Source organism: Hypanus sabinus, chromosome 21 (assembly GCF_030144855.1).
Source record: "Hypanus sabinus isolate sHypSab1 chromosome 21, sHypSab1.hap1, whole genome shotgun sequence".
In the NCBI taxonomy this organism is placed as follows: domain Eukaryota; kingdom Metazoa; phylum Chordata; class Chondrichthyes; order Myliobatiformes; family Dasyatidae; genus Hypanus; species Hypanus sabinus.
The window spans coordinates 13,534,340-13,551,645 of NC_082726.1; the positions used below are offsets into that span (position 1 = coordinate 13,534,340).

The 17,306-nt window shown below is 45.7% G+C and overlaps 1 protein-coding gene across 1 annotated transcript; it reads right to left on the reverse strand.

The window, feature by feature from the left end:
• Nucleotides 1–236: 236 nt before the first annotated feature.
• foxb1a (forkhead box B1a) lies at nucleotides 237–1,199 on the reverse strand. The gene has a single exon (XM_059946868.1). It carries the CDS (start codon nucleotides 1,197–1,199, stop codon nucleotides 237–239), a length of 963 nt encoding a protein of 320 aa, XP_059802851.1.
• Between the last annotated feature and the right edge of the window lie 16,107 nt (nucleotides 1,200–17,306).

Sequence of the window (17,306 nt, forward strand, 5' to 3'; positions counted from 1 at the left end):
CGACACGATTAGAAAAAACATCGGACTTGGTGATCGGCGATTGCGAGTGACGGGGAGTCTAGAACTGAAGCAAAATGGAGAAAAGTGCACGTATTCACAGGCTCGTGTTTATGCACGCCGGCCGTTCACATTTACATTTATACACCAGGGCAGGAGTTGATCACAAGCGGACAGTTCTCCCTCGTTCCGGTAAACTTTGTTCGGAGCTGGCCCTGCCTTCGCCTCTGTTCCCAATGTCAGTGCACGGCCACCGACTGCAGAGCGGTGCCAGCGCTCGTTAACGTATCGCCGGGGCTCGGGCTCGGGCTCCTCTGGCCGTTACCGATCTGCGGAGAGGTAGGACTCAGCGTGGCAGGACTGTTGGACAGGATGGCCGAGATCGGCGCAGGTAAAGCCGGCAAGGCAGGCACGGTGGCCGGGGAGGGTTTAATCGGCACCGGTATGGCCGGCAAAGTCTGTCCGCCGTGGCACAGGGGTTTAATGGGTACGCCGTAGGCGCTATAGTCGCTGCTGGGCACGGAGAGCGGCGGCGCCGTGTCCATCACACTGGTACTGTACATGTGGGGCCAGGCTGTACCGATGGGACTCCCGACTGAATGCATGGGGTAGCCGGCCTGCATGGGCTGCACCGCCGAGAAAGCCAGTCCGCTCGACATCACGTTTTTGTACTCTCTGGCGATGATGTTCTCGATGGCGAAGGGGTGTTTGAAGCTCGTGCTCTGAGAAACGCCCATGCTGTAGCTGGGTATCTGCGGCAGGTGAGTGCCGGACACGGCCAGCGCGCTGAGCCGCAGCTTCGCCTGCTGCTGGAGGTAATGCGTTGCGTCCGACTGCTTGCTCACCGCCAAGTGGTCCGCTTTCATCACCTTGAAGCGTTTGCGGCGCCTCAGGAAGCTGCCGTTCTCGAACATATCCCCGCAGTTGGGGTGCAATGCCCAGAAACTGCCCTTACCCGGCTGGTCCGGCCTACGAGGGATCTTAATGAAACAGTCATTGAAGGAAAGGTTGTGTCTGAGCGAATTCTGCCACCTCTGCGTGTTCTCTCGGTAGTAAGGGAAACGATCCATGATGAATTTGTAGATCTCGCTCAGGGGGAGCATTTTGTCCGGGGAGCTCTGGATGGCCATAGCGGTCAAGGAGATGTACGAGTAGGGAGGTTTCTGGTCGCTGTACGTGTTTCTGCCTGGACGAGGCATCATCAAAGGAAGAACTATTAAAGTCTCAAGAAGCCCACCGAAGGACCTCAGCCACTCAACGTGCAGAAACTGAAACAAAACCAACCCCCACCTCAAAGTTAGACCAACTTGGCGAACAGTCGGGCTCCGGAATCCGCTTCTGCTCGGTATCTCTCGGTGAGATGTGGTGCGCAGTTCAATGCCCAACACCCGACACGCTCTGTGAGGGGGGGGGGGAATCACTGGCAGCGGAACGAGCACTGCAGCGAATGGCGAGGGGGTCCGGCCCGTTCACTCTCACACTCGCCGAGCGGCTCCTTCCATGTCCTGCGTGGTGCTGCTGGTAGTTTCATGTAGTAGTGACATGTGCAAGGCACTCGGTTAATGTAGCGCTCCCGCCGTCACATGACTGGTGCATTTGGGGAAAAGCGGATCCTGCTTTCATTTACACCTATTTACATGGCCACCGCCGGCCAATAGAAATCATTTACATTTCAACACAGTTAGGGGTCAAATCCGAATTGGAAAAGAAGCAGAAAGCGAATCGGAGTATAAGGGTGCCCAGCAACGGGGAAGTTTGCACCAACGTTCCCTGCACTTTACTGGGCGCTTGTTTTGTGACTCCCGTTTAACAAACGATGTTTCCAGCAGAGATACCGAGAGTGAAGAGACGGTTCATTTTTTCTATTATCAACTGTGCCCGTTGACCAGAATTTTCGCTCCCCGGTTCTGGTTAATCTGTTAACCAGTGCTACACAGGTTTTTTTTTAAAAAATCGGTGTGTCAGAAGATGTATCTCAGATACAGCTCCCAGAGTGTGGGGCCAGGATAAACCGAGTTCCAACACTAAACCGTGTACTTTAAGTGTGACTGAAACTTAAAATTATTTCACTGCTCCAGACTTGCAAATGGACATTTCTTTATCTTTAGCGAATTCGAAAGCAAGAGCTTAAAAAAAACATAAAGTGCTGGCTCAATGCATATTAGTAACTCGCCAAATCGTAACTTAAACACGGTTATTTCCAGAGATTAAACCATGTCATTAATATTAAAATGCCAGTGAAGTCCGCTCGCCTTGGTTTGAATGCGGCCGCACGCTTCCCCTTATTAATCAGGGTACTTGAGTCAATCAATGTCACCTCGCAAAAAAATCGAAGCGAAAATAGCTTTGCAAAAACTTTTTAAATGCTTTATGCAGCAAATTAGACTGTAATATGCGTACAGGCACCGGACTATCGGGGTGATCTACTAGTAAAATTAGATGCAAATGAGGAGAAGCGCTTGCCGCAAACCCCATAAAACGCCCAGAAGTCAACTATATTAATATGCAGAAAACAAATGAAAGCTACTCGCTGTAATAACCGTTTAGTCTTCAGCTCAACCAGCTACCCCGTTTCTGCGTAGAGAGTTCGTGCTAGCTCTCTTCCCACAAGCAGACCACACACGTTCCAGGTTAGCAATAATTTATGGTAATTTCCCCCATAAATCCACAGCCGGCTCGATCCGTATTCAAACACTCCCAAACCAACCAGACAAATGACAAACACAATATTGGTTTTGATCGCGAATGTTTACATGCCTTAAACGCGCAGGTGTAGTTCATTTCGAGTATTAGATGAAAATATCGGGTTGGGTGACGGAGCCTGCGGAACTTGCAAAGCTCCTAATATTTACAAAACAGAGTGAGGGCAGGCCCATTCAGCTGCTGCCCGTTCCCGAGGCTGAATAACAAAGCGGGCCTTGGAAACATCGTTTCCCATGTAGAAAGTCACCGCCACGCTGGGTCCGCGCACCGACTGGGCAAACATCGGGCTTTTCGTGGGAGACCAGGTACTTAAAAAATAAGCGATGTTACTGACAACAGAGGATGATGGACTCCAACCAGCCAGCTTTTCAGCACCTAGTTTGCGCGTCCCGCAACACGACCGGACTCCAACCACTGCGGCAAAAGGCTTTTGTACCAAAACTCCACGCCTTATCCTCAAACCTGATGTAGACTTTCTCGCTAAATAAACTGCTCATCGGTCGCCGAACCATTTCCCAATAAACTACAGTAACTTTCTCACTACCTCTTGTCTCCAGCCAATTTGCCGAATTTCAAAATCAGTGCATAATTCGTGGATAGAAAGAGGTCCAATTTAGGGAAGTGCGTGCGATTAACTTTCCGCGTCGCCGGGGCGATCTGTTGAAATTTAAGAATAATTAATGTGAAAAAATAGGTATTATGGTAGCGCTGGATCAGCCGTGTAATGTGTATATTGGTTGGTCGTTTGTACAAAGAACAACAAAAGTTCTCTAAACTAAATTACATTGCACTTCTGAACTGCGATGCAATTTGAAGTATCTTTTACAGAGAGGGATTGTGAACAATTCTGTGTGTGTCTGAAATTGAATAACAAAGCAACTTTCTGAAGCCTCTCTAAGTGAAGTACTCAGGCGTGACATTCCCAGGGTGACGGGAAACAAAGGCGCGGGTCAGCGAGATGAAAAACGAATCAAACAGCCACTTTCACACGTCGCCGTCGATTGCGGCCTCGCTAAACAATAGGGAACAAATGTAAGAAAGGGGGTGAAAGAACCGAGGCATTCGATCTAACATACGATAGTGGGACAACATTGTCAGAGCCGAGTCAATATCAAACAATATCATTTGTTGAATTAAAGCTCGCTTACAATTTCTTTTATTCTCTGTCGTTCCTTTGATTTTTTTTTCTTCCCCTGGCTGGGGATTTCATTCGCTCGCTGCGGGACTTCCGGTCGCTCAGGCCCGCTTGATCTTATCAGAGCGGCTGCTCGACTTTCTGCCAACTTTGACGCTGGCATTTCCCCCTGTAGCCGAAGAGCCGGCGGTCCCGCCACCCGTGTGGCGGACATTGAGGGCGAGCGTGGGGGCCGCGGGTCAAGTCACAATGAAGCAACCCCGGACTCGCCCGGACCTTCCCTGGTCGAGCGTCTGATCAACACCGCTCCTAATAAACATTTGACGTCCCCTCCCCACTCCCAGGTTGTTAATTGGTGTTCTAGTAGATTACTACAAGAACCAGCAACCTGAAATTGGCGTTCAGGAGTTCAACCCCCCACCACCCCCGTAGCGGCCTACACTATAATATAATTTAGTGATTACATCCTGTGAAACGCAATCCTTAAACAATACCTCTCTCAGTAACGCACTGACGAATACGGATCTGGAAAGTTAAAAACAAAACTCTCCCTGCAATTAGCTGATATGATGGATGCCGAGACTCAAGGGGTCATTGGAATGAACACCTCGGCAGCGAGGAGGGGCAGGAGGAATTTTTGGGGACAGAAAGTGGGGTCAACACTCCGGATTCAGGGCGAGCGCGCTGGAGTGTCGGCTGTGGATTTCGCTGTAGATTATTGATGTATCTGCGGGCTATGTAGATTTTCAGAGCTAATGAATAAACAAGTACCGACCGCGGGCGGTGCGAATCGGAGTTAATGCAAACATTTGGATAAATACACCAACAATGTAAATTAACTAACATGTACCGTGTGCGCAGGCAAAGAGGGAATCGGAAGGGAAGGCGACTTAAATCACAACACGGATGCTGGGTTGCAAAACGCCGAGAATAATGTAAAGACACACGCTACAGTTGCAGAGGACACGAGTCATGGATAAAGGTACATGTTACACATCGTCCGTCTACAAAGTGTCACCCTCTTAATGTTTGACGGTAAATGTCTCACCTTCAACGTGATATATCTGGAATACATTATTTTAATTAAGTCTATGGCGATTTACTTTCCTTTGAGATCCATTCTACAGAGCAATTAGGAACGTATTGGTGCTGGTACATATGAATATTCAGGAGACTGTCAATTAATTAGCAGACAGGGTATCTCATTATCGCACTCAAAGCCCGTTAGTGCTCAGCAGAATTAAAGTCTGTGGCAGTGCGCAGGATTAGTGAATATTTTACAACATACTCATTTAACTTCATTATCATAGTGGTTACAATGCTGCCGTTTTATTAATTAAAATGTTCATTAATTTGCCTCGTATTATACAATCATATCTCCGTGAGATCTGGGCGGGGAGGCGCCAGTTACCGCTTTAATAACGATAATTGAAAGTCGCTGTTCCCGACATTGCTCTTGATTGTAACATTCTCCCAAAAAGGCTTGAAAGATAAATATTAAACCTGGTACCACAAAGGGAGCTGCTAAATAGATACTAAATTAATATGCATGTAAAATTAATTAGATGGTTTTCATGACATCAAAACGTCCGACAAATAAGTACCTGTATAGAACACCTTCTGGGCATTTTGAACATATGCTGGAATTATAGTTAATTGACTAATTACATAAATTACGCATTAACTTTATAACACATCAAGTATAAAAGATATCTCAATTAATTTTGCATAAATTATGATTGCAAGGAGAGTAGAATAAGAGAAATCGCACTGGCCACTAGGAAACTGTTCCATTTTTAAAGAAAATGCGACAATCAGGTTTTAGGAATCAGGAGTTAACGGGAGTGGCCAAGTCAACCAACTCAAACTGCCAGTGTGGTCACATTCCCAAGTGCCGCACCCCTCCCGGCTCTCATTAGGAGAGAAATACTTCATTAAAATCAATTACTCAGCGCACGATAGATTAGCTTTTGTCAAAATATGGGCCCGCCCTCTCGCTTTAAGCCGCGATACAGGGAAGGTAAAAATAAATACTTCAGGACATTGTTACAATCGCATTCTCTTTTAACCATTACTACTCCACGGGACTGTAATAAAGAGTATAAAATGACGAGACGAGGATTTTACTGTGGCCCAATCTCGAGTTTCTTCACACAGCGACTATTAGCGTTATCCAGGGGACCTGTGTGCGCGTACGCACACAAACACACACACACACACACACACACACACACACACACACCATATAACATGCAAGATACACAATACAGAGACAACGGACACTACGCGCGCACACAAAACACGCACGCAACAAATACTATACAACATGCACAATACACATACATACACAATACACAAATATAACATGCAAGACACACAAAGGACACTACGCAAACACACTACACTCCATACAATACGGGCACGTACGCCCCACACACATAACACACAACACACTTAATATACAACTCACACGCACACACACAGCATACACGCAAGTACGGAACCTACATAGCGCACACATATCATGTACATATGACACGCACAATATACACGCGTGCACACATACATACACACACATTCTTTCTCGCACACCTATCTGAGGAATGTTCAGCGTTAAAATAGTGCGGATTCTATCCGCCGTTTAACAATTTCTCCCTCACGCACGTATACAATCTCTGCCACACTGTAACTCGCCCTTGGGTGCTGACTGTAGCGGCACTCAGAGGGTTAAAGCGTTAAACGCGCGCGGGCTGCCGACTCTCTCGCGCGGACTTTTCATCTATCTTTGTTTCTCCCCGCAGACGTTCGTGGCGCGGGAAAGGATGTCAATTGGAGAATTGTCAATCTGAGGCACCGCGACACTTTGTACGCAGTGTACCGTGATTAATTGAGAGTAAATAAACTCTTTGGGTCCCAACCAAACTCCAGCATTACCCTCAGCCCCGGTTTCTAGGTAATCTCCAGTATAAATCCATGTCATCCTGTGTCCGATAGCGGGTTGCACACACATCGCTCGCACCCTTATACCAGCGCGGGGACGAGGAGATCACTCTGGGTCTAGCCCAGGTGACCGACAGGTATTTAACTTGATCGCTAGAAGTATCTAACGCCACATTAAACCTGTTACTCGGTGACCGACAGGCCGGCCAGTAACTAAACTCCTTTGCTTGGGAGGATGCGTTGACGCTCATTACGGAAATCGATACCACCGCTTCTCAGGACGTTACCTGCAGACCTTGCCGAAGCCAGAAGGACAACCAAACTCAAAAGAGGAATGAAGGACTTCTGATTCCTGGTCAAACCTCCAGTAGGATCTCCATCCTTCCCATTGAAGACCAAGAGGCAAGTGGCAGTGGACGACCCGGGGTGGGAGGGGGTGGAATACAGAGGGAACTCGAAATCTAACTCTCCGGAACTCCGGGCAGGTGTAGAGAAAACTGAGACCGGGGGAGAGACAGTTAAAGAGAACTTTGAAGTGTGTGTGTTGGGGGGGGGGGTGCTGTGGGGAGGGAGGGGGTTAAATCATTGCAGCAGACTTAGACACTGACAGGCAAAGATGCGGGGTTGGGATTTAACTGTAAAAAGGTGAGATCGGGAGCTGGGTAACAAGGGGCGGAGAGATGAAATAACAAACAATCTGCCGGGGGAACTTGAGCAACATCTGCTGCGGGTGGAGAGGAGGAACTGTCGACTCTGGTCAGGACCTAGTTATAGGGTTTCGACCCGAAATATTTACAATTCCTGTCCCGCCAAAGATGCCGCTCGAATCGCAGAGTTCTCCAGCAGATTTTTTATTGCGCCAGATTCTAGCTCCTTCAGTCTCCTGTGTCCCCAGACAGAGGTGAAGACAGGCCGCGGTGCGTAAGTCACAGGGATGAAGTGACGGGACGAACGTCCCAGGTGAACGGGACGGGTAAGAAGTGAGCACCTGGGCGGTAGTCTCGTTCAGTCCTAGGTTTCACGGGCATTGGATCGCCGCTGACCCACTCCCCCTCCCCCTCCCATCCCACCCAACCCTTGCCAACTGGGACATCAAAGGACCGAGCTGGAACAGCGGGAACTCTAAACCTGCTCCCGGGGGCAGTCACTGCACTCGCCCTGTTCCGAAGAGCCCAGAGCCGAAGGCTACACCTGCAAGGTTAAAAGTTGCATCTTGAGATGCTGGTGTGGGAAACAGCACTGACCCCTCGCCCGATAAACCACGGCAGAAGGTGAGGTTTAAGAACCGCAACTGGCTGCTGGCAGTTTATAAGTTTACAACCCATACGGGAGTAGGCACAGGAATCCAAATAATGTCCAGCGGAAGACGCACGAATTTCTGGTCATTTGTAAAACCAAGGAGGAAGACAACCTGCCGCGTGAGGTCATCCTGAGGTACACGGGTCCTACCGTAGGGAGTTCGTCGTACACAGTTTACTTAAGCATCTAGTTCAATCAATAAAGGAACAAACATTTTATCAGTCTTTACATACTGCGGCGATATGAGTCCCCAATATGAGCCGCGAGCTGGACGAAGCTCTCAGATACGCACTCACCTCTGCACGTTTCCTCAAAGTCGGACCGTCAACCGATGGATGGAAGCGAGTGCGCGTTCTCTTTGACTTTTACAGACTAAGAGATTTCAGCGAGTTTGAAATTGTCCTGTAAACGTTTTCTCTCCCTTTTGTACGAACAAGTCCGTTCCTTGCCCGCGCCCCGAACCGGGTGAGTGTTGACAGCTCTGTCCGCCTCCCTCCGACCCGGAGTCACAGCCCGAAATGCTGAATACCTAGCGAAACTTGGCCGGGCCCGCCTAGTTCCTGATGTTAGCGTTACTGCTACACGGTACTGAAGAAATACTTCCCCCATCTGTCTCGCCGGCCAAGGATTCGATGAAAGATCTCAGCCCGAAACGTTGACTGTTCATTTCCCTCCATAGATGCTGCCTGACCTGTTGAGTTCCCCCGTGTTTCCCCGACTTCATTTCGTTCTGGGACGGCGGCCGACCGATATGAGAGCTCAACTCAATAACACACACACGGTGACTGAAAGACGTCGAATTTCACTTTACAGCCGATTCTACTGGTTGGTCACGGTCCTGGGCTCTGTTCTTCTGATCCTTTATTGAAAACTGGTGTCTCTGCAGCGGCTTCCCCGGGGTTCGATCTTCTCCCCACCTCACATTCTTATCCACCCTCACTGGGTTCCCCAGAGATGCTGAGGACATGTAGGTGTCCTCCCCCGCGGGTAGCACTCAGGCTACAGGGAAGGTGTTTCCCGGGCTGAGGAATCTATGATCAGGCAATTGGAATTGGTTTATTATTGTCACATGTACAGTGAAAAGCTTATCTGTTCATGCAGATCAAATCATTATACAATGCATTAAGGTAAAACAAAACGAGAATGCAGCCACAGTGTCTCAGAGTAAGTAGCTTGGGACTAAGATGAGGAGAAATTTCTTCCATTTGAGAGTGGGGAGCCTTTGGAATCTCAGCCAGGGCAAGTGTGAAAACTGGCCATTGAGCTCATCTTACAGAGACATGGACTGATTTCTGGGTGCGGGGGAATCTATGGTGACGCTGCAGGGAAATGGTGCTGAGGTTGATCAGCAATGCTGCTGCTATGTGGTGAAAAAGATCGATGGCTTATTCCTGCTCTGGTTTCTGATCTCTTTATGTTACTATCTGTATGTAACGTGCAGGAAATCTCCACTTTCATCTAAACTCTGACCCCCACCCCACCCTCCCAGCCCAGAAGCTCCAACCCTCCTAATGGTAACCACTTCAAATGGTGTCGCACCTAGAGCCCGGTCCATCTTTGTGCCTTGTGTCCATGGCGACCGCTGGTTTATAATGTCCAGTGTGCACAGAAATCTTGTGCTGTGCAATTTTCTGCTCAGTGACAACAATGTGTGCCCACTGAAATTTATATAGTAATATTTATATTATATATATAACGTAATTTATATAGTAATATAGGTATTCATTTTAACTGCTAGCAAAACCCTCTCAATAACAATTTTGATCTCCTCTGGGTTTGATCATTTTTGCACTCGTACATCTGCACTCTCACAAAAACATACGTCGCAGGCCTGCAGAGGGTAATGAAGGATTTTCTCATCAGAGTTTTCGCACCTTGTCCATTTGTGATTTGCTTGTTGAATGACACTTTAAAAAGTCATTTCCAAGTATCACTCCACTTCTTTTCTTTTTGTAATTTATTTTTTTATTGAAGTTCAAACAAACATTTCTATAAGATGTATTTCAGACATTGTACATATATATGATATAATCATATATATCACAAATCTCCACAAAGTATTTATCAGACCACTTCTTTTCACTTGCAAGTTCTCCAGCAACTTTTGCATCACGACAATACACACAGGTAACACCTGTTTCTGTATTGTACATAAATATTTTTCGTAGCTGTATGTTCCTGACCTCTTGAGCTTTCTGTGTAGCAGTCTCTACTGTTTCATTAAGCCATTTCGCTTTATATGAACCAGCAGTTCTTTTGCGCTTCATACCCTTTGATTCTTTGGAATTTGGCACAGTGAATTTATAATTCCTTCAGTATAGAGAGTATAAATAAGCCAGTTCTAAATTCTGCAGATAAATTATCATAAACTCCATGTTGTCAACACCATCCACATCAGAAACCAGAAAAGGAAATGTGCTTGTGTACGGTTGTGAAATTTACTTAACATGCCAACCAGGTAGAGAGTGACAACCTTTTGTGCACAGTTTAAATTTCTTTGTGTGCTGGTAGCAAAAGCTGTGTGCATGTGCATACGCACAGCTTAAAAGGAGCATGGTTCCACCTTTGCATTGACACCTGGCTCCATCTCCACCCCTGCCTCTCCCATTGATTATTCTAACATATTTACAAATAATCTCTTGATTTACATCCAAATGGAATTGTCTGTGCCTATCTTGTAATATCACTATCACTCAGCACCCCTGGGTGCACTGCCATACACAAACCTGAAGCTTAATAACCTTACCTGCCTCTCTGTTAAATTTCTGTCAACCAGTTTGACTGGCTTGCTGCATTACTGGGCTCTTGTCAAAACTGTGCTTTTTGAGACATTGGATCAACAGTAACTCTTGGTTTTCTAATATACACCATCTCACCTTTAACCCACACCTCAAGCTTCCTGTTAACCCAAGTACTTACTGAGCCACATTGGCTCTCCATTGACCCAATGTGTGTTGAGTTTCATTGGCTCCCAATTAACCTTCCGCTTTCTGAGCTAAGCACTCTGTTTACTCTGGGAATAGTGTCCGAAACAGTCCCTTTAATCCCTGGGTTTATTAACCACCACTTCACCTTGTTAATTCGAGTCTTGCTGACCCTCCTTGGCTCCACATTAACTTTTGGCTTTCAAGGTACTCTGGGTCCAAGTGCAAATGATGGGGGAGAAAAGGAATTAGTATTTTTAAACAAATACTAGTGGATAGTTACTGAGCCCAGAAATTGATCTAATGAACCACAAGTTAGCATTTTGAAAAGGGTTGTCATAATGTGAAGCACTGATTAAGAAAGGAAAGAAAAAGGATATATAAACTAGTTAACTATTAGCCTGACATCAGCACTCAGAAAAATGATAGACTCTAAAACAGGGGTGGGCAAACTTTTTGACTTGTGGGCCACAAAGGGTTCTAAAATTTGACAGGGGGGACGGACCAGGAGCAGATGGACGGAGTGTTTTGGTAATACACCTCATAAGAGAAAATAAAATATCATGGGATATGTAGAAAACATGTGCTTTAATTTCAATTGAAAATGAACAAATGCATTACAACAAAATATCTGTCTTTGAAGTCCCATGGTATTTAGCTATTTATTGAAATGACTTTTAAAACACTGAAAATTAAATGAATAAAATACAGCTTTTTTTAATAGTAACAGTTATTATTTTAAAGCATTGAAAATTCTGTTATCCTTCAAGGTATTATCATCATCACTCTCCTCCTGACTGTCTTTATTTCAAAAACGGTAGGAGATGCAGGTCTACTTGTCCTGCTCCTTCTTATTCAATTGTCCCCTGTGCCAAAACTCAACAACGACCAGCACAAAGACAGAACAGTGACAGCGCGCCAGTATGCGGAGCGCGTTATTTGATCTGGAGCGCATTTTTTACTTTGAGAACGTACGTGCACCTGCGCACTACTCATGTCCATGACTTAACAGAAATGACATGTAACATGTAAGGCTTATTGAAAAAAATATTTTCAAATGCATTCTTTACATAACACAACGAAGAAACTTATTTTTAATTTCAGTGGGAACAGTGTTGTTGGTCTCCCTTTTTAGCCAGCGCATCAAAGTCTGGATTTAGTTTTGTTGTGGCGATTCTCAGGATGTATCTGAGGTGTTGGTCAGTTAACTTGGATCTGTGGCTGGCTTTGTTGATGTTCATGACGCTGAACGCCTGTTCACACAAATAGGTCGAGCCGAACAAAGAGTAAAGCGCAAATGTGGAGTAATACACTGCACCTCAGCAAAGATCAATGTATATAGAGTGCATCCTCTATTGGGAAAACGCCAGAATTGCGGGGAAAAAACGTTAACAAGGTTTATTAATATAATTTCATCAAGTTCTGTGGGCCAGATTAAAAAGCTTCACAGGCCGCCTATGCCTGGTCTGGAACTATGGTTGTCCTATTCAGACAGTTTGAAAATTATAGTAAGAGTGAGCAGATTCAACATGGATTTATGACAGGGAAATTCGTTTTGGAATCTTTAAGGAACTATGAGGCAGAGAAGATGAGGACAACTGGTGAATGTAGGGTATATGCATTTCTAGGTTTTCGATCACGTCACAATCAGAAGGTGTAACCAATGTTTGAGCGAATGGAATTGGTGATGATATAGCAGCAAGGATTGAGAGTTAGTTCACACAGTAATAGAAAGAGTAGGTATAAATAGATGCTTCACAAATTGGTGAACTAAGACTAGTGTGGCTTATAGTTCTAGCCAGGCTCATGGCTTCCACTGGTTTTCTGTCAACCAAAAATCCTGTTGATCTACCAAAGCTGCTTGTTAACCTTGCAGAGTTATGGCCTGCTCTGACTTCCTGATAACCCTGTAGTCCCCTAGTTGTTAATCTTGACTGTGCTGGTGTACTGTTAACACTGGGTTTGCTGACCTATTCTGTCACCCCATTAACTCTCAGCTCCTCGCTGACCACAGTGACTCATTATTAGCTCTGGACGTTAAGACCTACACTCTCTCTCTGGATGACAAGATCTAGGTGACCTGCACCACATGCCTGTTAATCAAGGGTTTTCTTACTTTCACTGGCTCCCTGTTGTCTCTGATTTCCTGATCTGTGAATGTCACTCCACTCTTTAAGAAGGAAGAGAAGCAAAAGCAGGGAAGTAAAGGCCAGTTAGCCTGATTTTAGTGGTTGGAAAGATGTTAGAGTCTATTATTAACGATAAGGTTTAAGGCTATCTGCTGGCACATGATAAAATAGACCAAAGTCAGCATGGTTTCCTTCAGGGGAAATCTTGCCTGACAAGTCTGTTAGAATTCTTTGAGGAAGTAACAGACAGGAGAAACAAAGGAGAGCGAGTAGATATTGTTTGCTTCGAATTTCAAGGAGTCACACATTTTATTTTATTTAACTTAAAGTTACAGCAGAATATGCCCTGCCACACTGCCCAGAAACACTAACCTAATCACAGGATGACTTACAATGACCAAGTAGCCTAAGAATCTGTACATGTTTGGACTATGGGAGGAAACCCGAGCACCTGGATGAAGCCCACGTGGCTCATGGAGAGAACATAAACTTACATACAGTGCTAGAGTTGAACTCCAAATGCCAGAACAGCCCAAGCTGTAGTAGCCCCATGTTAAATGAGATAAAAGCCCATGGTATTACAGGAAACATACTAGCATGGATAGAAGATTGACTGACTGGCTGCAGGCAGGGAGCAGGAATAAAAGGGGGCTCTTCTGTTTGGCTGCCGGTCACTAGTGGTGTTCCACAGGGGCTATTCTGGATCTGCTACTTTCACTTTATATGTTAATGATCTGGATGACAGAATTAATGGCTTTGTGGCCAAGTCCTCAAATGCTTCAAAAACAGGTGGAAGGCCAGGTGGTGTTGAGGAACAGGGAGTCTGCAGAAGGACTTGGACAGATTAGGAGAATGGGCAAAGAAGTGGCAGATGGAATACAGTGTTGGGAAATGTATGGTCATGCACTTTGGTAGAAGTAATGAAAGCATATACTATTTTCTAAATGATAAGTGAATTCAAAAATTAGAGGTTCAAAGGGACTTGGCAGTCTTCATCCAGGATTCCCTTGCTAGCTGAGTCAGTAGTAAGGAAGGCAAATGCAATTTTAGCATTCAGTGCAAAAGGACTAGAACATGAAAGCAAGGATGTAATGCTGAGACTTTATAAGGGATAGGACAGACTGCACGGAGTATTGCAGTTTTAGGCCCCTTATCTAAGAAAGTATGTGCTGGCATTGGCAAGTGTCCAGAGGATACGTATGAGAATTATCCTAGGAATAAAAGGGTTAACATATGAGGAGTTCGTGATAGCCCTGGTTTGGTATGTTGAAGTTTAGGAGAATGAACAAGGGGGAATCTCACTGAAATATCAAAAGCTCAAGGCAGAGTGGAATAGTGGAAAAGTCAAAGACAGGAGGTTACACCCTCAGAATACAAGGACTTCCCTTTAGAACAGAGATGAGGAGGAATTTCTTTAGCCAGAGGCTGGTGAATCAGTGGAATTCATTGCCACAGACGGCTGTTCTTTGGCACGCTGTTCATCCTGCACGGCTCCCACCCAGCCCAGAGTTTACTCATAACCATAGATAACTGACAACACAACACTTCCTCGTGTATACCTTCCCTGGTTCATCCTGGGTTCACTGATATAAACCGGAGCCTGGTTAAGAACCAGCATGCTGACCCATAGTATTTTGACTCCCTCTTCTCCAAGGAGTCTCTGAGCTGCACTGACTGCAAGTTAACCTTGGGCTCATGCCCTGCACAGTCTTCCTACTATCCCTGGGCTTCCTTACTGCAGTGTCTCCTTGTTAAACTGATTTCAATGACCCTCTTCAGCTTACTCATCCCTGACTTTGCCGACTTGCTTTGGCTTCCTATCTACATTTTCTTGCTACACTAGCTGCTTGCTACCACAGCGCTTTTACTGAGTCCCTTTTAACCTTGGATTTCATGACCCTCTCTCGCACTGACCCTCAACTAACTTGGTGTCAACTACCTATTCACTCTGAGTTAGCTGTTTCCCCTTAAAGTTATGCCAGTTGTACCATGCCAAATCCTCGCTCACTCACCTATCTTGGCTCTTGGATAACCTTGGCTTTACCAACCTGCAACAGGGCCACTTTAACCTTGGTGATTGACATTGGCCCTGTCTTTATCCCTGGCCTTCTGAACCTAACATTTACACAGAAACAGAGTTAATGCTTCAAGTTGAGACTCTTCATCAGAACCCTCTTCATCAAAAGAGAGGCAGTGTTAGTTTTAAGATGCAAGACCTTATTGTACACAAGAAGGGATACATAAAGCACACTGGATAAACACATCTTTGACCTGGAATGTTAAGTTTGCTTCTGCCAACCTGCTGAGCATTTCCAGCACTTTATTTCAGATTTTCAGCATTTCCAGTCTTTTGATTTTAATTTACTGTTGAGATCACTGCCAGCCCTCTTCCAGCAGTGCCAGCCTAGAAGAACTTCTTTTCCACTCTCATAACATGATTTCTGCCATATTTGTTGCCTTGTTCTCCCTCAGGAATTTCTGCTTCAGCTTCTGGTCTTTGATAAGACTCTGCACTTACAGGGGAACATTAAACCTGCATTGAGTAGCTCAATCAGGCATGGAGGAGTTGGGCCGAAGGGCCTGTTTTCAAGCTGAATAACAGTATGACTATGACTGTCCTGAAACAATGGATTTTACACAGTTTCTCTCTTAAGTTTGTCCTATCTAACCTCTACTGAATCCCCGTTAACCAGTGCTCAGTGATTTGCACTTCTCCCCATTGACCTTCCTGATCTGAACCAGGTTGTTGTTAACCCTGAGGTTTCTGGTTATCCATTAACCCAACCTCCATGGTTACCCTGTCTCCCTGTTGATACTGGGCTCACTGTGTTAACTGACTCAATGAGATTTCTAACAAACTCTGAATTGTTGTTAACCTGTTTTCTGACCTACATAGGCAGCCTGTTAACTGTTAACCTGGTTCACCTGACCTACAGCATATACATTACTAGTTAACACTGAGCAGTCTGCCAGATGCTGACCAGGTATCTGAGGTATCAGGGTAACAGTATCCCTGTTAATGTCAGACTCTCTGAGATGTACTGACTTACAGTTACCCCTGGGCTTTTTGACCTACTCTGGCTCTCTGGACCAGTGCTTACAAACTCTGTACTAGCACAAGCCTTCCTGATATATTCCTGCTCAATCCTGATGTTAGCTTTCTGACCTACCTTGTTAAACCTGGTTTTCCTGATTGCCGCTTGCTAATAGATAACACTAGCCTCACTGACTTAACCAGGTTTTCCTTGTACCCTGGATTTGTTGGCATTTACTGACTTCCAGTTAGCCCAATCCTCACTGACTGGCACTCTCTGTTTATCCAGGGGGTTCAGATCTGCACTGAAGCATATTAACTGGAGGCTTACTGAGTGCACTGGCTTTCTGATAACCCAAAGAGTGTTCACCTGTTCACAGTTAATCCTAGCCCTTTGGATCTACACTGGTCCCTCTCCTACCGAGACCTTAGTGCCCTACACCAACTCCTCATCAACTTTATGCTGACTGACACAGCGTGGTTTCCTGGCCTTTACTCTTGCCAGTTACACCAGCTCTCCAAATAGTCCTGAGCTCAGGAACCTACACTGCCTCATTGTTAACCCACCAGCTTCCTGTTAACCCTGCGTTCACTAACCTTCAGCAGCTCCCACTAAACCAAAAGCTCAGTAACGTCCCGTGGCTCACCGTTGAACAATATTGGGATCCCACTAAGTCCATGTCTGGCTCCCTGCCCCATTTGGGATTTTGCCTCCCTGTTAACCCTTCACCGCACTGATTTAGACTGAGGTAAGTTTTGCTCACCTGCACTGTTTGTTAACAATGGCTTTTTGGCCTATAGTTGCTGCCAGTTACCCCAGCACAAGCAATTCTCTTCTGGCTCTCTCTTAACTTAGCTTACCAACATACACCAGTTAACCAGTTACACACAGTGAAGGTCAGAAGTGTTTCCACAGAGTCTACCTGAACATTCAGCCTACAGTGACTCCATGGTAATCCTCAAAGCCTTGACCCACACTGTTGACTCTGTGTTTGTCCACTGACCCGTCCTCACCATTAACCCTCAGCTCATTGACTTTTCACTCATTCCCTGTAGCCATATACTGCTTCCTTCCGCACTCTTGTTTCTTTCTCCTGCTGCCTTCCACACTCCATCCACTCAGCAGGTTTATTGTTAACTGTGGG

Bases quoted from the DNA above. Each gene is read 5' to 3' on its own strand.
- foxb1a (XM_059946868.1), bottom strand. From the start codon at position 1,199: ATGATGCCTCGTCCAGGCAGAAACACGTACAGCGACCAGAAACCTCCC.